The sequence below is a fragment of the Fringilla coelebs genome (assembly GCF_963513975.1).
Source record: "Fringilla coelebs genome assembly, chromosome: 1".
Taxonomy (NCBI): Eukaryota; Metazoa; Chordata; class Aves; order Passeriformes; family Fringillidae; genus Fringilla; species Fringilla coelebs.
Window position 1 is genome coordinate 12,363,427 of NC_140028.1, and position 21,391 is coordinate 12,384,817.

At 40.0% G+C, this 21,391-nt stretch overlaps 1 protein-coding gene across 1 annotated transcript; it reads right to left on the reverse strand.

The window, feature by feature from the left end:
• Positions 1-211: 211 nt before the first annotated feature.
• On the reverse strand, positions 212-14,046 carry SQLE (squalene epoxidase; the record flags this gene model as incomplete). Its single annotated transcript, XM_084202127.1, has 11 exons — positions 212-421; positions 1,209-1,296; positions 1,753-1,849; positions 2,639-2,781; positions 3,351-3,446; positions 4,066-4,237; positions 5,022-5,135; positions 8,211-8,307; positions 10,963-11,143; positions 11,433-11,685; positions 13,759-14,046. 11 exons carry the CDS (start codon positions 14,044-14,046, stop codon positions 229-231), a joined length of 1,722 nt encoding a protein of 573 aa, XP_084058253.1. The 3' UTR covers positions 212-228.
• Between the last annotated feature and the right edge of the window lie 7,345 nt (positions 14,047-21,391).

Sequence of the window (21,391 nt, forward strand, 5' to 3'; positions counted from 1 at the left end):
ATGGTCCTTGTAAACAGCTAACTCCGTTTTGAACTTAAATTGCAAAGAAAATAATATTTACATATAATATATAGGCATATAACCACAAAACCAAAATTAAGTTAAAATCTTATCAAGGAAATTGCATTTTGAGGAGAACATGATACAATATTAAATAATACATGTCCAAAGATTTTGAAGGCATCATGATTTTCATGCTTTCTTCCTCCAGTCACTTTACCCTGGATTTTAATAGACTAAATACTTCATTTCAGAGTAAATAAGTGGAAATATTATAGAACAGCTCCGGTAAAGGATAGCTCCACTACTGAAAATTGCTCGAGGCGTGGTGATCCAGGACTCTGATTTAAAGCAAAAATAAACAGCATACAAGGCCACAGCAAAGAAGTGGCCAATCAGTACCATTGGTTTGGGAGATAACCTGCATTAAAAATAAACAGATACAACTAGTAAATAAACAGCTTCAGAAAGAACTGAAAAATTTCCATTTTTCAAATACAGATCTCCATTCAAGATCACACACCCCCTTCTGATTTAGGCAGATCTGGCCCTGGCAACTCAACTGAAAAATACAAACTTGGGTCTCTTTGGGCTGCTCCACACTCTGCATTCCTTTCTACAGTACACCCAATGTACACTGCTGCTTTCTCATCATTTCTAGTACTCTTTGACTACCTCTTACTCTTTGTCTTCCCCCAGAGGAATATTTTAAACAGGCTTTTCAGTTTTAGCTCTCAGTCCAAAAGGAGAGAAATATAAAAGCACACATTCTCCTGTGTTCAGAATAGTAGGGTTTACTGTGCATTCAAAGTTTCTGAGGGGTCACTCAAATATCTTCCTAACTAGAGATTTCCCTGTTCCTTACAGCTTTTTATGGGAGGCCTCACCCAACACTACTCTCAGTTTATCAAGTAAAAAACATCTCCACCAGCTCCTCTGGACCTCTCTACCTTATTAAAATTCCTGTGCCACTTACATTAGGGGCCACCAGCTTTTTAGCAGCCCTTTTTATTCAGGAAAAAAAAAAAGAAGAAAAAAAAAAAAAAACCCAGCACTTAAAGACACAATTTCCAATTAAGCTCCAACCTTCAGTATAATCTTAAAACCTAGGCTCAGGTGGACTATCCTCCCTGTGTTGAGAACCTGATGGGGAGCAAAGCAGATCTCTCAGGGGTTCACAATAACCACTGCCAGCACAGTGAACTTACACTGAGAGCAATCCAACAGGACCTGCAACACATTCTCCTCCAAGTCTGAAGTAATGGAAACAGGCTTTCTTTAGCTGATGTAAGGAATCTACAAAATAAATTAAAATTAATAAAATAAATATAATCAACACATACTGAAACATTTTTCTGCATGAACAATACTGATATTAAATCCAGGACTTTGGTAGCTGTTGTTCTGTTCAGTTCAGCTGCATTTTAGGCTGCTTTTATTTATACAAAGTATAGTCTTACAGAACATCTACATATTTTTGTATTAACTGACTATTGTTTTCTTTAGAGTTTTTCTTTGGTTTGTTATTTAGTCCTAACTCCAGACTCATCTTCACATTGATAAAACTCTGTCTAAGAAACTAGGCAGAGAACACAAGAAAACTCATTAAAATTCTTTGATTTATATATTTTCAATATATAACAATGTTCATACATATATTTACACACACACAGAGACACAGACATCCCCTTCCCAGTCATATTTATTTACCAACTTGTAATTAATCAGAGCTTAACTTTAAGATATATTTACCATCTGTGGCAGCAAAGAGCTCATAAAGTGCCTGGGCAAGAACATTCACTACAAAAGAATGAGATTTTTTTCTTGACCAGTAAAATGTTCTTTTAGCCTGAAAAAAAATAAGAAAAAGAAATATTTCTGTCAGTAAATACAAAGGAACATTCAAAAGATTACCAAGTCCTCAACTGTCCTGGCATTCCGGGCTCCTCTAAGTGCTTCTCAATTTTCAAATACACTTTTGGAATCATGTACTTGTAGTCTACAATTATACTACCTGTAATTTAGCCAAGACAAAATGCCTAGCCCCGTTAAAAACAGTAAACAAATAAATAAATCTTATTATCTACTCATCAGAATTTTGGGAATAAGTATCACAGAAAAAATAAACCTTGCATGAACACTGATGGAGCAGATCCTGGGAAGGAAAGATCCCTTCTAATTTACTACTCGGATTAATGCAGCAGGCAAGAGTGGAGGCTGAGATGTCTCCTGAAAGACTGGGTACATAAGCTCATTATTATCCAAGTTCCACTCACACAAGTGTAATGGTTCAAACCCACCACATTTGGGATCAATCTGGTTAAAAATGCCCTATTAAAATGGGAATATCAGGTTATCCTAGCAAAGCATCCTGACTAGACACAGCACACCAGTCTCCTTAAGTAAAACACAGCAGGTCAGTGTGCAAAGTTTTGAAACTGCCTCTTGCCACACAGCACAGCAGTTAAAGGCCACAGCTCCACTGGTGAATGCCTGATATCTGATTATCCTAGCCAAAGCTTTGAAAACGGCTGTGCCTCACCAATAACTCACTTGTCCCTGAGTTGCATAAAACTTAGAAGTGTGCAACTGAACTGCAGCAGAAGCTGTCTAAAATAAGTCTGAAATAAAGGATCACCTTAAGAATATCAGAATCTTCATAAAGGTCTGGGATATCCTGAAGCAAACTTCTCCATATTTTAACATCATTTAAAATAACACTCATTCCCCCACCTGTTAGAGGGTGTCTTATATTATATGCATCTCCTAAAAGAAGAACACCTAGGTAGAAGAGAAAAAACAATAGGATCAGCACAATCCTTATGGAATCTTTAAATCCAAATCCTTTATTAAAAAAAAAAATTAAAAATCAAACTTACTAAGAATTCATTCCTACCAGAAAATAAGATGTTTAACAACTAGAAAATAAAAACCAAAACCCACAAAGTATATCTTTTAATTTAAAGGCTTAAAACAGCTTTAAGATAATCAAGGTCAAACTATTTTTTCCCCTATAGGTATGCGTGTTCATGCATCAAAGAACACACTTTTTAAGTTAAAATGATAAAAAAATTAAAGAAATTTTCTCAGAAAGGCAACACTTGTAAAAGCTTGAGCAATTGAGTAAATTAAACTTATAGCTAAAGCAGGCATTAATTTAACATCTGGTGTCAATTTAAACATTCCAGTTAAATATTGCCCAAGGCACACATTTTCAAAATATTATTTTTTATAGAAGATCTGTGAGACAGTTATATTGAACAACAAATATACATCCAAGACAACAAAGTCCTATGCCCCAGAAGATGCTTATAATGCCTTTTTTCTTCCTTTTATTTCATAATACCCACCTTTTTTGTTTACAGCTGAGGGAGGCAGGAAACTGGCTGGCATAGTCCTTAAACGATCATTCTGAACTGCTATTAAGAATGGTTCCTTTAAATGATCTGCAACAACCAAATATTTTAGTTACAGTAGTTGGAGAAAGACACAAATAATTTGTACACAATCCATTTTAATCTCTTTCAGACATCACAGAGTCATTGAATGGTGTGGGTTGGAATAATTTGTTCCTAATATCTAATCTAAACTGACTCTCTATTTGAACTCATTCCCCCTTGTCCTGTCACTGGTGCCCATGTCAATAGCTCCACCCCATCTTTCTTGTAGATTCCCTTCAGGTACTGAAGGCCACACTTAGGTCTCCCCAAAGCCTTCTCTTTTCCAGACTGAACAAAGCCCACTCTCTGACTCTCCTCATAGGAGAGGCCCTCCATCCCTCTGGTCAGCTTGGTGGCCTCTTCTGGACTCATTCCAACAAGTCAATGTCCTCCCTGTGCTGGGGACCCCAGAGTTTTATACAATCCTGAACTGCTGACCTCACAGATGTGAGCTGAACAAACTTCTGTGTTGTGTGGTGTGGAACCAAAGAAGGGTAAATGGCTCCTGAAATAGTGACTCTGCAAATGGAAAAAGCCACACAGTTCTATCAATCCAATAAAATGTGTCTCTTTTTTTTTGACTTATTTAAATGTCACAATTCTCGAAAAGTCTTTCCAGACTTACCGGGTAGTTGTGGATGAATGGTCTCAATCATGTACTCTTTTAAATTTTTTGGCATTTCCCCTCGAATATCAACAAGGACCCGAGTTTCAGTTGAAGAAATCTTATAGATTAGCACTGGACTCGTTTTAGCTAAAACAAGTTCAGCATAATTAGCTTTAAACTGTGATGCATCCTTAAAAAGAAAATAAGGGGGAGAAAGATTGAGACTGATTAATGAAAGGGTATTGAACATCAGACATACAAAATAACTTTCTAAAACACTTTAAAATAAAATCCTCTATCATATTAAGCTTGCGTTATTCTCTTATATGAAGAAGTGTTTTCAAAAAGAAAGTTCTGAATTTCAGTGAAGCAACAATTCTTTTGCCAATACATTTTAATATTTACTAGAATCACTAACTTATCCATTTCAATTGAATGCTTCACCAAGATTTAATATATGCCATTAAAAACCTGTAACATAATCAATGTAGTAGTTTTCAGAAAGATTCTTTATGAAAAGAAAACAAAATTAAGTCGTGGGAGGGAAAGAAATGCACTAGTCTAAATATAACTACTTGGAGACACCAACTGAAGAAGATCTAATGAGGTCTTAAAGGAAATTCCAAAAGTAGACAAACTTGGGCAGTGCTAACTGGATTAGAGACCCGAAAAGTACTGAAGTTCCTACGAGTCAGTGTTCCCAGACTAGTGAAAATTCTGATAGCTTCTGTTCATTCTCCCTTAATTATTTTTGCTGTTAATGCAGCAGACACAGAGTGAAAAAGCCAGACAGGATTTCTACCTGGACTCTCCAACCACCCAGCTCCCAACCCAGATTCCCAGTCCAAAACCAGGACACCACCTTCTCTCTTGAAGTTTGTAGGTCCTAAAGGCAAATGTGTTCATATGGGTTACAAGGTACCCCACCTTCAGCAACAACACAGTGGTTTATATAGTATTATACTTGAAGTTACCTTCAAAATGCAACCAACAAAATGGGAGGAAACAGTAACTTTGCTGGATATCAAGTTTTTCCTGAATTTGGAGAAAAGTCCATCAGCTACAACTGTAAGTGGAGCATGAAGTTCCTGCAGTATAAATTAAAAATAAAGATAAGACACTGTCAATTTTGCTACAGAACAATGAGAAGCAATTCCCGACATAGGTATCAGAAATACTGTGGGGTTTGCCTTCCTTGTATTTATACTTATCAATTTGCTACACAAGCTGATCTAACAATATACTCCAGCTTTTTTAGAAAACACAGCTATGGGAACTGTGTAGAAATTTGGATTAAAAAATGCAACAAAGAAGAGTATTTGCTCCCTTCAGGCTGCAATGCTCTTCAGAAGAAAAAAGAAGACCAAAAAGAAATTCAAATTAAAGAACTACGTATAAGCAGCTATAGAAAACCAAACCAAAGTACAACAAACTGACAAGCTGTAAGCACAAGGGCTCTTCTTTTAAAGACTACACAGGGAGCTCTGAGTGGTTCCAAATTTACTTAGGAACTAGACAAAGAGTATGTATATATATATATATATATATATATATATATATATATGGACAAAATACAAATCTGACTAAACTGATCAGGTTCAGCCTGAAGGTCTGTGCAAATTCCTCATGTTTAACATATACATTCTTCTCAAACATAAGCAAATAATTCCAGTTACTAAAATGTACTTTTATGCCTTTTACTTTTATGGTCATATAACAACACTATTATACTAGGAACCATTTAAAGGTAGGTGTTTCCTTCTATCTACAGCTTTCTCAGTGTCAATATGTTCAGCGATTGAACTCAAATGACAATAGATTTACAATAAGCATTAGTCCTTAACTTTCAGTGATTTCATATGCTTGGCATAAGCAGTAAAAAATATTTTTCCTTTTAAGCTTTCAGTTTATAAGTAAGGCAAAAAAAGCACACTGTGTTTCATTAGTACTCCTAGGAAATCTTTTACTATTGTATGGGTGAGTCACTCTGTGAGTGAGTTCCTCTATGAGCAGTTGCCACCAGCATTGGAGTGAATTCATAAAATCATAGAATATTCTGAGTTGGGGGGAGTCACAAGAATCTTCAAGACTGACTCCACTTGGCCACACAAACCTTAACATCTTTTGCTGTGGGAAGGAAGTTGGACAAAATGAGATGACAGTAGATGTGAGTAGGTAAAAAATGTTTTATGTGTCTGTGCTTATAGAAGTGACCTCCTGAGAAGAGTTACCTGTACTATGGATTCACCTCTTTGCTATGGATTCCTAGCTTGGATGACTGCAAGCTCTAATTTTTCCTGCAATTAGACCGAAGTCATCTGTCCATATCAGTTTCCTGCTGTCTAATGAGTAGAACACTCATGCTACAGTTCTTCCACAGTCAACACAATTAACCTTGAGTCTATTCACTTGCCTAGTTGTGAAAAAATTTATAAGTTGACCTTTAGCATACTGGCTAATTTGAACCTCATTTAAGAGAATAAAAATCTCAGAGGTAATGTGGTGGAGAATGTAGGATGGAAAGTACAGAAAAACACATACAAAACACAGCCTCTTTTCTTCATAAAAGCAAGCTAAGGAATGTAAACAGGCTTGAGTTGGGGTTTTTAATCAGCTGTAAAAACACACAGGTAGGGAAACATAGAAATGTTTAATGGAAATTTCTTATATACTAGATTTCTAAAATCAAAGGAGATCTAAGCCAGCAAATGAAACAGCTCTTTCCAGCCACAGAAATTCAGCATTCAGTGAAAAACGTGAATTTGTTTATCCTCACCATACAGACAGGAAACTTAAGGCCTTTAGAACAACATCCAGACTTTCAGGAAAGATGCAGACTAGAACACTGGTCACCCAGTGATCAAATAAGTCACTCTTAAAATTACAACAATAACATCCATAAGTGTGTGAAGCTTAAAAACAGAACTCGAACCAAAATATGCATGTTCTCCTTCTACCCCTCAAACAAAATAAAACAAAAACACCCTTCTATGTTCCTGGATAATAAAGCCAATTGAATTTGGGAAATAAATCTCAACAAACACCCTTCTCCCTGCAAAAAATCCTCCTTGTCTCCAAACTCCCTGTCTTTCCCCTACCCATGATTACTCTCCTAGAGTGATTTCCTAATACAGTTTCATTCATATTACATGGCAGCTAAGGCAGACGAAGGAACAGACTTGGAACTCATTCCTCCTCCACCCACCTCAAGAGGGGTCAAGGATGTTGTTACTTCTCTGCTCCACTGCAGCACATTGCTGTTAAGTGGCTGAAATGGCACTTGCCTGAGGACAGTCTAAAACCAGCTTGCTCCCCTAAGCTTTGGCAAGTACTTTTAAAAGGCTCTCTCCTATTTGGTTCTATGCCACCAGTCCCATCTTTAAATGACTTAGAGATGGAAAGATGTCAGAGACCTCTGATCTTAGAGATCAGAGCAGGATCTTCCAGCTACTCAGGAACTTTCTCCATCTAGTATGGAGGGGAGGACAGCATAGGCATATTCCCATCTTTCCCATCAGAGTCCATCTACATAACTTTAGGCAACAAAGGAACTTGAAAGTCCACAAAAAAGATCACAAATTTGGTTTTCCTGGAGAACAGGCAGCATATCCAGAACTTCAGTACAGGAGCTCCACCTAAACTGGTCTCTCCTAAGTTCACACAGTTTCAGAGCATTTGGCCAGCAGTTTAACATTAAAATGCCAAAATTCTCTTTCTGTCATCCAAGAAATGACAAAACAGAGCTTTCACTACCAAAAAAGTAACTTTTTCATTTTCAGTCCCTCACTAGATGGTGGAAATATATGTGGAAATGCAGACCACTACACACAGCTGAAGCACAAATCTTAATATATTGTTCTTTCACCAGGAACTCTCAAAAGATTTTAAACTCCAGACATATAAAAAAATGAAACAAATAATGAACTTAATTCTCCAGAGAAATGGAAAGCAGAAGCTTCATAAGAAATTGTAACAAGAATTCCCATATTCCCCAGACTGTATGCACTAGAAAATAATCTCCCTTTATTGAATCTTTGGCTTTCTTGAAAACTACATTATTTCTGTACCAGTGCTCTGAAATACAAGCTTTAAAAAATTATATATATAAAGCAAGCCTCAATTTTCTCAACAGTCTAACAAAGATTGTAACAGAAAGCTCTTACCTTAGTGTCTCCAGTTTCTTTGTCCTTGTACTGAACACCCACAACACAGTCATCTTCCTCAAGTAACTGTAACACAGTCCCTTCAATGAATTTTGCACTGAAATGAAACAGAGGGGTTAAAACAGAAGAGGATTAATGATGCCAACATTTCCAGGAACTAGACATAGAGAGAAAATCAAATTTTCAACAGTGTTGTCTCTGCCAACATGATATAAATTTTGAAGAAAAAACAAAACAAAACAAAACAAACAAACAAACAAAAAAACGGTTCTTGAACACTTTCTGAAGCCACATTAAATGTCAAAAAATGTTGGTCATAAATTCCACTTTGACACTACCTTTGGTTTGATACCTGAATATTCTAAAGACAATACTGTTTATCATAAACATCCTGTCACTTAGTTGAGTCCCCAGCTGTGCCCCAGGCCCTGTGAGAGATGGCTGAGAGTAGTTTCACACCTAATAATGGTCAGAAATCAGGGAGCTGCCTGAGTCATCCCTGCTACAAGCTAGGAATCGCTGACAGCACAGGTGAGAACTAACTCTGAGGAGAATTTAAGAGCAGGATCAGCAGTACTTAAACCCTTAACATGAACATTAGATAAAAGTCAGGCACATAATTCTCAGAGCAGTCCAAACTAACCTAAGCTGTTTAGGACATAGATATCTAGTTTGTCACCTCAGGAATTTGGGAGAGAGTTCCAGTTTTTTTCTATTTATGCTTTTAAAGTTCTGCTAACACGTTCGAGTGGAGTATCCCCTGCTTCTATCTCCCAACCAGAGCTATTTTGAGTTCAGGAATTAAATCTCTCTAAACATATATTCTTTGTTGTTCTGAGCTGTTAGACCTGATCACAGCACTTCAGACTTAGCGGCTCGAAACAGGACACTTTGAATCTCTTGCAAATATTCCATATCCAGATGGAATTCCACAACTTTAAGAACTGAGCTAAAGGTGCACGTGAGAATACAACAGCTTGCTATTTTAGGCTCTTCAAAGGAATACAAGCATCTCAATTAATGTTTTATTTTCCCTGGCATCCAGCACAGACATTTCAGAGCAGCTCATGACTGGCTTAATTTGACAGGAAACAGGCACATTGGCTGTATCAAAATATGAATGGTTATGAGCGAGCACTCAACAGAAACCTCAACACCGAGGCACTGCAGCAGCATGCCAGGGATTCAGAATCATGCAGATCCAATCAGCTCTGAAGTAACTGAAATGACAGCTATAAAAGAAACTAAGTGCTCACTTTTTGTTCTCATCCACTATAAGTGACTTTATAATTCTATATAATTAATTTATTATTATAAACCAATGATGCCCTACCTCCTTCTGCAGCAAAAATAACTTTACTTCTCTGAAATACATTCATATTGCCTAGTGCTTATAAAGAGGTATACTAATCAGTAATAATTATCCCCTATATCTTCAAAAGCTTTGTAATAAAACCCAAAATCTCCTAGCACTATTAAGAGTTCTTGACCTTTCACTGCACATAAACATGCAGTTTTCTATGCCACAAATTAAATGGCAAGCAAGCCACAAAGCAAACATTTAGGAGTGTGTGGAAAATGGGAAAGAATTTCATTCAAGTCACAAACGTGATTTTTGAAGTTTTTGTTTCAAAGACTGTGTACAGCTACTGGAGTTTTTCCCACAAGTTGAGCACTTGGATGCCCAAATTTCATTGAACTTAAAGCCTCAAGAAGGCTTTAGCTTTCAGAGCTAGTGAACACTGTCACCACTAATTTTAACTGTTCTACAGACCTGCTCTCTTTAGTGCCACTTTTAGTAATTCATATGATATAAAAAATACGAAAGAAGAAAGCAATTTTCCAGCTTGGAATAAAGATGTTAGGTAAAAATATGATAATGCCATATGTCCCTTGTAAAGGGACATATGGCATTATGATATTCTATGGGGAAAAAATACAAAAAAAAACCCCAAAAAACCCACACACAGAAAGCAGGACCTAGAATCTATTCTATTTCAATAGAAGTTTACTTCTCATCTCCTTTATAGAAGAAAGGAAACAGCTAAGAGAAAATAATTTTTTCTTTTAATTATGAAAAGAAATTGTCTTCAAGATTCTGAAACATACAAATTACTAACTGGAAAGAACTACTTCCATTTAATCCTCCTTTTTAGTTACTTCGGCTTACTTCTTACTGCCAAAAAAGAAAGCAAAACAACATGTAAATGCATGATTTCTATCATCACTGATAACATCAGTGGAAAAGCTACATGCTACTGCCCAGTGCAGGAGGGTTGGGCTAGCTGACCTTCAAAGATCATCCCTTCTAACCCAAACCATTCTGTGATCTAGCAAATAGTGCCAGATTTGCCACTCATGCCTTGTCTAAAGAATTTCTGTGCACTGCTCGCCAAGAAGAGGTCACCACTTCTGGTAAAATGCCAAACCCAAGAATCAGAAGAAGAGAACCAACCCTTCACCTGTGAACTGTTCTCTCACACAGAGGGGCAAATATCTTGCCCAATATTTAAAGCCCTTACTCCCTTAAAGATTAAGTTGTCCTAAAGTGTGATATATATATATATGATGTGTGCATAACTTATAAACTTGTCTACAGAGAGCAGAACGAGTAACTCTAGCTGCTACTGTTCTCTCAGTCTTGTTCATCACAGCCCTCTGGGCTGGGAAATGGTTAAGAAATCTCATGGAAATGATGGGAACAATGCTTCTGAATCTCTGGATCCCAACTGTGCTGTTCACAGTGACTCACTTGGGCTCTGCCATAGCTGCCCTTCGGAGGCCCATGATAAACTGGCCATGATGAAAAGATCTTCCGCTGGCCACGCGTCCATCTTCAGATGTTGGATAAGGAATCTCAACCTCCAATTTGCTCTCTAGATCATGAATTATGTAACCATTTACTATTTGTGAATCAATACCTTCTACTGTATCTGCAAGATAAAAGCCACAGATGAGTTAAAACAAGTCTTAAAGCAAGCCTAATTATTTATTAAAGGCATTTCTTTACACAGGGCCCAATTTTCTTAAACAAAATACACATGTTGAAAGAAGAGTATTTTCAAAATAGCAAACTGGAAATACACAAGTGATTTTAATTCAAATGTTAAGTGCAGATAATGTTTTTTAAAATTTTTTCTGTAAGCATGCTTTTACTAAGTACATTGTTGAGCGTAGCAACTCTTGTGTTACAGATCTATTTTGACTTTGAAATGTACCCACCTTCAAGACCCAAGTCTCGAAGAGCATTGAATCCTCCAGGCTGCAGCAATTCTCCAACTATCCTGTCAGGTTCTTTCAGATCCCTCTCTATCACAGTCACCTTCCTTCCATCTCTTGAAAGCACCGTGGCCAAGGAAGAACCAAGGACACCTGATCCCACAATGATAATCTCTGGATCATATTGGGGTGACAATGTTGTATTTGGAGTGGTCTCTGTCAGATACACATCTGAGAACTTCACTTCCCTTTTACCCTTTAGAAAACAAAGCCAACAAAGTTACATGTGTCAATGGATATTTACCATAACAAGACGTCTTCTTGTTATGAGCCCTCTTGTCAAGAGGGCTGACTTTGGAGCAGCTCTACTTTGAGCTAGGGTACTGAGGGCGCATCGGTAGCTGGAAGGCATCTTGGAGTTTAGTTTTGTCCAAAATTGAATGTGTCATACTCTACAAGGCAGCAAAAGTACAACAAGCAGAGAAAAGAAAAACCAACACTGCTGCAAATCAAGACCCTGGCTAAAAGCTGCCCTGCTCATCCAAGACAAAGCACAAACAATACTGTCAGAGATTGAAAGCTGCTATAAAAGGCAGTAAGAAAAGGCTGTCCCATATTCTTGTCCTATAAAGTAAGACTGATACCTTCATGCCAGTGAACCACTCTAGCATGGTGGCCTTAGCACTTATTAATGAAAAAGATATTAGATTTACTGGAAAATGTATTTCTCTGGAAAACACACTCCTTTTAAATTATACTCTTAAGTGAACCTACCTAACTAACCAAACAGTAACTTATGGTAATATTAGGATGAAAAAGTGTCAGCAGAAGCAACTGCCTGGAAAATGCTTTCAAGAAGTAGTCCTGAAATTAAAACTCATGTAACATCTAAAAGTATAAGCAAAATCACCATTAATCTACATTTAAAGATGCTAAGAATTGACATATGTTGGACTGGACATCAGTTAATATAGAAACTGGTATCTTCAATAAGCTCTGTTACAGAACCTCCCCAACAGCACCTAATCACATACACTTCAAAGTGAAAAATAATTTTAAGGGCAACTCCATTGCAAAGCTGCAAATCATTTCTCCAGCTGGTAGATGAGAGTTCAATTCAGTCTTTCACAAATGCCTCAGCACTGCAGTGCTGACATTGGTAAAATATGATTGCATCAGTGAAACACACTGACACCAGAATTTTTAGTGGCCTAGTGTCATGTTTATATGTACAATACAGCAGCAGAGTGCTAAACTAACTGTCTGAATTCAAGTAACACAAGAAATTGGTAAAGGCAGGCTTGAGGAGAAAAATAACATAAAAATAAAAAACTTTTGACTTGCAGCCAAAACCAGTTTCATGTATTTCTGTGTGAGGGGTCAGAAGTCATGTGAAATTGTCCAGAAATACACAGAAAAGCAGCCAAATAGGGCTGAGGACATATGTACTGGATATCTATGGCCAGTTCATAGTCTTGGACGGCAGGACTCCAGCTAAGCTCCAGGCACAGCTCTCACTTGTTCCACAGCAAGGCTCATGCAGGGCTCAAGGGAACAGACTGACTATCTGAGCAGGTCCCACACCTATTGTACAAGCAATAGGTCAGCAATGTGTTTTATCTGTAAATTTTCGGAAGCTCATCAGAGAGTTACAGAATGGCAGAGGTTGGAAAGGGTTTCTGGGCATCATGGGGTCCAAAGCCCCCGTTCAAGCAGGGTCAGAGCAGACTGACCTGGGCCCTGTTTCGGATACCTCCAAGGATGGAGACTTCCACCTCTCCGGGAACGTTGCAGTGCTTAGTCACCCTGACAGTAAACAGTGCCTCCTAATGCTCAGAGCAAACATCCTCTGTTTCAGTCTGTGCTCAGCACCTCTCATCCTGTCACAGGCACTGACAGAAGAAGCCTTGGCGCAGCTTTCTTTGCACTCTCCCTTCAGGTATTTACACACAGTTTTCTGCTCTCCCGGCTGGATAGTCACTCAGCCTCGCCTCACAGGAGAGATTCTCCAGTCCTTCATCTCTACAACAGCAACTGGCAACTGAAGATATTTTTCTGCTACTACGATAAGCTTTTACTCCAAATCTTTCTTAAAATATATTTGTTTTGATGCTAGAAAACCCCATGTCTACCACTTAAGTAAGTTTCACTCTTTCTTTTGCCATCCAAAACTGGCACGAAGTATGACAAATCAAACATCCAGCACCTAAAGGCAAACCCTGTCTACCCCCTTCTTAGCTCTTTTCCCTCACCAGGGCAGAGGGTCAGTGGCCAGAGGGAAGAGCAGCAGGACCTTTCACCTCACGTGCCGTGTCTGAATCCGACTTACCTTTCTGGATTTGGGTTGTTCAACTTGTTGAGACGCCGGGGTGGGTTTGGCCCAGAAGAAGCCAACCAGCGGCAAAGCTGAAAGTACATCAGAGAGCACCCCCAGGTGCGACTTCTGCTTCTGCTGCTGCCGCGGCCCCCTGAAGTGGTACCTGTACGAGAGCACCAAGCCGAGCGAGAAAAACACCAGCACGGAGAGCAGCACCTCCTTATTAGCGTAAGTCATGAGGTCTCCACACTTCTTATACACGTAAATGAAGGAGGCTATACCCAGAAAGGTCCACATCATGAGGGTCACTGATCTCGGTTGTTGCTCCAAAGCTTCGCCGCAGATGGATGCTATCGAAAATAGGGTTTCGTGAAAAAGATGATAAAATGTATCTATAGAAAAGGGACGATTTCCTTTTCGCTGGAAGGTGGGGGGGAGATTTCAATGGAAAAACAAGGAGTCCTACAAGATGAACAAGACCCACCTCGCCAGGCTGCCACAGGAGCCTGAACAGAGGTTCCGAAACCGGAAAAAAAACAATATAAAAAACGTCTTCTCAAGAATCCCCTCCCAGACACGCGATGCCGGAGGAGCTGGAGCTCGTCTCACCGCCCCCCGGTTACCCCTCCGCCGTGCCCAGCCCCGCTCGGTGCCAGGACTCTCCTCCGCTGGCGGCGGCGATGCGGCCGAGCCCTCACGCCCGGGGATGAGGCAGCGGCGCCGCGCGGGGCGGGGGGAGGACGGTGCACGCCCAGGGGGGCGCGGCTGATGCTCTGCTCTACCTGCCCGCACCAGGGCACCCCGCAGCCGCCTCACGGAGAGAAGATGCGATGCCGCTGCCCCCCTCCTTAACCCGGTCCCGGCGCCCGGCGGCGCCTCGCGGCAGGAATGGAGCTGTGGGAGGGAACCAGGGGCAATACGCGCGAACGGCGAGGGCGGCCCGCAGGAGGGGCGGCCCCGCGACCATGCTAATGAGTAACGGCCGCCGCCGCCCCGCGGGCACCGCGCGCCCGTGCCTCAGCGACGCCGGCCAATCGGCGGCGCTATGCCGAGATGGCGCTATGGCCAGCGACCAATCGGAGCGCCGGGAGGGCGGGGCTTGCACCCGCCGGGCGATGTGACGCGAAGGGCGGGGCGGGGTTGCCGTGGTGACGATCAGGGGCGGGGCCGCCGAGGGGCGCTGGTAGGCCGCGGGCGGCCGCACGGACGTGCCTCCTGCTTGGGGAACACGGAAGAAAGCAACACCCCCTCGGAGAAATCAGAGCATCATGGAACGGTTTGGGTTGGAAGCGAAATTGGAAGGCTGGACAGCGACACCTTCCACTAGACCAGGTTGCTCAAAGCCTCATCAGCCCAACCTTGAACTTTTGGGAATTAGGCATCCAGAGCTTCTCTGGGCAGCCTGTTCTGGTGCTTCACTACTCTCACTGTAAAGAATTTCTTAGTAATATCTAATCTAAATCTACTCCTTTTCAGTTTGAAGCCATCCCTCCTTGTCCTGTCACTCCATGCCCTTGTGAAAGGTCTCTCTCTGACTCTGTTGTAGCCCTTTACAGACTGGGATGTGCTGGCAGGTCTCCACCGAGTTTTCAACGAGCTGAACAGCCTCATCACTCCTGGCCTGTCTTCATACGAGAGGTGCTGCATCCTGCATCTCCTCTGATCAATGTTGTGGCCCTCGTCTGGCCTCATTCAAATGGATCCATGTGTGTGTTGTGTTGGGCTCCCCACAACACTCCAGGTGAGGTCTCACCAGAGCAGAGCAGAGAGCTCTGCAAAGGAGCAGAATCCCTTCCCTCGTTATGCTGGCCACTCTGCTTTTGATGCAGCCTAGGATTAACTTGAGCTTCCTCTTTTAGCCTTGAACTCCCCAAGGGCACTAACGTGTAGTCCTCCCATTTCTCCAAGAGTGACTTTTCATGGGCTGTGTACTTGTTGCAGTGCAACAATATCAAACAAGTCTGTCTATCGCAGCATAACAATATTTCAGTGAGGAATCTGTGAAACACAGATAGGACTTTAGGAGTTGGTGAAATAATAATCAAAACCAATCACACTCATATAGAGCTAAAGGAGATGAGATCTTTCCAGCGGTAAAATGGAGTAGATTTTGAAGAGGGGAGAAGAGGGGAGAAATGCCATGCTTTTCAGTAAAATGAGATTAAACCAGTTTGATACTTTTGAATAAATCCAAGTGAAATTGGAAGCCATTAAGAGGTGGGGCTTAGTTCATTCATCTGGTCTGTTAGTTCAGGCTAAAGTAAAGATCCTGTGAGCTAAAGAGATCAAAGTCAGATTTTTCTACTTGGTAATAACCTGGGTCTCATCCAACAATGAGGTTATTCCCTCAACAATTAAATGAATTCTGGTGCAGCAGTAGCATCCAAAATCATAGACAACTATCTGTAAAAACATGTTCACAGCAGAAACTGCTTTCCCCCAGTTTGAACAAGGGTTATTACAGCTGTCAACAAGTTCTAAGCCACTGGAGACTGAACTTAATACATCTGCACTTGATTTCCTATGTTCAGTTCATAAATATTCCCTGTGCCTGCTAAAAATGCCTTTTCCTTATGGTCCAATCTCCACAGATTGAGTTAAACTGTGTTTAACCCTTCTGGGTATTTCATACTAGAGACCAAACACAAGAAGAGCCATAGCCTTCAAGTCACTGGAACCAACACAAACCTTCTGAGGACTAAGAAGTGTAAATTATTATACATGAACCAACAATTGCTGAAAATTAGTGCCAGACTAATGCAAGTGCATAGTCAGAACTGTACCGAGGAGCAGAACAAGCTGAAGTGGCTAATAAAAAGAAGGATGGTAGACAAGGAAACAGATCGAAGCAGAATTTTGCGAATGAAGATACTGGAATGATGATTTTAAGACTAGAGTAGAATTTCTTATTTCCCTTTAGTGCCAACTACACAAAACCCTTCACCCCATGAGGATCCTGCTTGATGCAGCTGAAAGGTTATTTTGGCCACAACAGGTATGTGTTACCCACTGCAGAACATGAACTTTTTGTCCTGTCCAAGTCATCCTGTAGCCACTGTGCCTGAGGCAGAGCAGAGGGCAGCAGTCCATGGAAGATATGGCAATGAGTAAGTGTGGGTGTTTCTCTGGCTGCAGACTATAATTAAATCTTCTTAGGTGACCAACAAAACTGCATGCTTATTCTCCTTCCACCCCAAGAAATTGCCTTCTCTATATGAAATACTCATGCAAAGTTTCTTTCAAGATTATGCAATTTGTGAGTAATTTTTCTTGATTCTTCTGTTTGGAGTGGTTAATGCTGGAAATTGAAGCAATTACAGAATTCTAACAGATGCATCTGTTCAAGGCTCCGATGCTATCAGAACATTTCTGTATTTCCAGCCAAGACTTTGGAAATGGGTGGCTCCCTGCTCCTTTATTTACTCTAAATCTCCTTGCTGTGGTGAAGAGCTTGGCATATTTGCATTTCTTGAAATGCAAGTTCACTGTAAGAGCTACCTTTTTTTGCTTATGTTATTGTAACTAAGGTGGATAGCTAGATAGAGCTACTGATTTTATTGTTGTTAAATGCCATGACCTTATTTTCCAACTTTACAGTTTATGTGCATTCCTGAACATTTTTTATCCAGAATGAGGAACTTCTTGCTTCATTTGCATTACCCCGTTAAAATGACTACTGTGAAATATCTTTTAATTGATTAAATCTCACAGTGGCAAATATGAAAAGGCTGAAGCAGGAATTTCTAAAATTTTGACAACTTTACAACCAGGAAATAAGGGCTCCCAAGAAGAGGTTGGAGTTGAATACACTTTTCTTTTAACCCTTCTCAAGATGCATCTTCCCTCAACAAAATGCTGTTTTCAGACTTGGACAATCAGCAATTTGCAGGGCAGCGGTGTGATGTTGCAATAACCTGAAATGGTTGGCTGAACTCCAGGGTATAAAAAATAAATCGTTTGATGAAGTCTGCCTCTTGTGCGGAAGCAGGCATCATTCTGAGCCACCTTAAGCTGCAGAGCCATAAAACACATGTCCCTGGTTCCTGGTCACAACTGCCCCAGGAGCACAGTGTCAGTGACAGCGTGGGCAGAGTGAGACTGACCCTTGCTGCCCATGGATGTGCTACAGGTGACAAAGAGCCTGGTCTCACTATGCATCCTTGTCATTAATTAATTAGTAATGGTCTTCTACCTGCACAGGTAGATAGATGGAGCAAGTCTGGTGTATAAACTGAAAGACAAAAGAGGAAGATCTATTCTTGTTTTCACTCATCATCATGAGAAGCAGCGGAGCCTGGTGAATGCTTGGACAAGGTGTGGTAGAGATCCTGAAGAACTAGAATAATTATATAAAACTGCAGTTACTCAGAATCAGAGATGTTTCAAGTCTGAAGCAAGAGGCCACTTATATAAAAAGCCATAATCATTATGTTTATATCACTGGGTGTGTGAAGGAATAAAAAACCCTCTGTCCTTTATGTGGGCATTTTATTGAGAAGCTGGGTGGTTAAATTAATTTTTAAAAGAAGTAGGGCAGTGCAGCTGGATATTTTCAATACTGATCCAAATGAACTCTGCAAATGTTTTCAGAATTATTTTAATGAATGTCAAAAAAACAGCTTAGTGTCTGAACAACAGCAAAAACATTATTGAATATATATGAAAAGCATGAACTGGAATTATATTAAGGAGTTAAAAATATTATGTAACACATCATGAAAGTTCAATCTGATGATATATTGTATTTTTAAAGTGTACCAAGGGATGTTTAGCAATATTTTCTCTCTATTCCAGCAGGAATATTGTGAAATAATTTGTCTGTTATTAATGCATAATTAGGGAATTAAAGCCACTAGCTCTTATGTTCTTTGCAGTACGGAATATTTAGTACAGAATATTTAAAAGGGTACCTATCTTGGGGCAAAGCTGTTATTCCTGGGGAATCCAGGCAGTAATTTAAAGTTGTTTGGGTTTGAGGGACACAGGCAACACACAGGCTGTGGTGTAACCAGTGGCTACATATCCTGTGGCAGCCCCAACAGCTACACCTATAAGCATTTGTCCCCTTCTTGGTTCTGTTTTCTGTGTAAGGCTGGAATTATGCTGTCCATTTTTTTATAATTTTATCTCAGATTTCACATTATGACTTTTAAATATACTATCAATATGTTTACTTCTTTTTCTTACTCTATATAGAGTCAGTGGGAATTCAGCCAATGATATCCATAATCACAGGTCAGATGACTAGGATGGAAGGATGGAGAGGGTAACTCATTATTTTAAAAATTACAATCCTCACACAAGTTTGTGACAGTGTTTTGTGGTTTTCTCTGATTTTGGTTATATGTTTCACAGACATTTCCTAGTTTTTCCTTGCTGAAGACAGCAAAATATTTTCACAAGGCACTACAATCTTCAGGCTTCTGGTGAGAAGATGGTGATGTAGGATTAAGGTTAATAGATAGCAGATATGCTACAGATCATGAGAAAAGATAAAGGGTTGAAGAACCAGAAGGCAGAGTTAGGGTGGAGAATCATTTCAGCATTGAGTGGCATTTTAAATAAATATTTTCCTTTTGAGCAGTTGCATAGCACTTAATAGAAATGCCGCCTCTGTACTGCTTTATTGCTACATGCAATCCAAACACATTTTCTTTATGGACCCCAGAGGCTGCTTCACTCCATTGTTTGCTGGGTAAGTAGTTTGTTTCTACAGAGCTGGAGCTCAGCTTCACCCAGAATACAATCATATCTTCCAGTTCAATATGCAGCAATGCTGAAGCAAGGGGTGCACAAGCTCTATGTACAGAAGAGCTGGGCTGATTTGTGAATTCCTATGAGGTGGAATTGCAAATTACACATCTACAGTAATCCATCCATGCTGTAGAAATTCAGAACAAGTGAGCTCTGGAGGGCAGATAGGAAGGACAAGCCAGAAAAGAAGGGAACAGGAGAGAGAGCTTAGAAAATACTAAAAAACCCTCAGACTTACAGGCATTAATCCACATCAGCTCTGCTTTGAGTAACTTTATCCTGCTGCTGAGCAAACTTACTGGAGTACAAGTCTGATGAGGGAGTTGGGGGAGTTTAGCCTGAAAAAAAAGGAGGCTCAGGGGAGACCTTATGACTCTCTGCAACTCCATGAAAGGAGGTTTTAACTAGATGAGGGTTAGTCTCTTCTCCCAAGTAACAAGTTAAAGAATGAAAGGAAATGGTCTCAAGTTGTCCTAGGGGAGGTTTGGATTGATTACTAAGAAAAAATTTCTTCATGGAAAGGGTTGTCGGGCTGGAACAGGCTGCCCAGGGAAGTGGTGTAGTTACCAAATGTGGAAGTATGTAAAAGAAGAGTAGATGTGGTGCCTAGAGACATGGCTGAGTGGTGGACTTGGCAGTACTGTGTTAATGGTTGGATTTGATGAACTTATAGGTATTTTCCAATATCAATGATTCTATTCTGTGAATCTCAAGAAGATTAATTGCCACATACTAAATTCCACGACTTCATAACAAAAAATACTGCTTGCCAATAAAAGCCCAAATAATTTGGTATCTAAGATATGTGGAATTTATGGCTGAATATTATAGGTTGGAAATGTCAGTAAGAATGAGGACAGCCTGTAATTATAGACTGTAGAGAAGCACAGTACAGTAAGGTATCTGATCTACAAAACAAGGAGAGGATCCACACGGGTAGCAAATTCCATTTAGCAGGGTTTTTGGTTGCTTGCTTGCTTGCTTTGTAAACTAGAGATTGTCTCTTTAGACTGTAGGAACATGTGATAAAGCCTTCAGAAAATACATCATGTCAAGATGCAGATAAATTCTTCCACTCAGTTCTGTATATTTTCTCTGTCATCCATCTTCCCTGTTTCTTTTCAGTCTCTTCTGCATCTACTCTAATTTCTCATTAGGGGGTGCAATTGCTTCTTCATCTTCAAAAACTGGAAAAAGTACTCCTAAACAAAATGCACTTTTGAATTTACTTCTAAACTCCAAGCCTAATTTAGTGGAACTTAACATCCCTTCTTTCATCTCCTTGAAGATACTGATCTCTACAGTGACTGACCCTGCCCAGATGAGGTGGTGAAACAAAGAAGCCACTTTGTTCAAGTAACTTTTATTTTCTAAGCAAAAACTCTTAAGGCAGGATAAACACTATTGAAGAGCCAACCACCAAACCCAAAGATTTTTAAATGAAAATACATAACAAATACAAAGCTAGAACTAATAAGCTACTGGGCTCACTGGCCATGGTAAGATGTCCTAACACTCTTGGCTTGTCAGAAGAGAACTTGAGTGAGATGGGGAGAGGCTGACTTCCATTGCTCTGTGGAGCAGGGATGCCCTCACTACTGCTGAGCTGCTCTCTTCTGATCTCCTGATTTTTTTTGTCTTTCTTATCAGAATTCTCCTCTAGCCTTTATGCTCCTAAGTGTTAGAATTTCAACTGCTTCACTTAGGTTACTTATTTGTCTTACCTGATGAGGCTTTATTTTTTCCCACCTTAATAATTTTCTCAATAAAAGTGACTGAAATTCACTCACCTATATCAAACTTGGCTTTGAATGAGAGGCAGTGGAACTCGTGGATGAAAGGCTGCTCTGCCTTCTCACATGCTGTTCCTCCACCAGAGGGATATAACTTG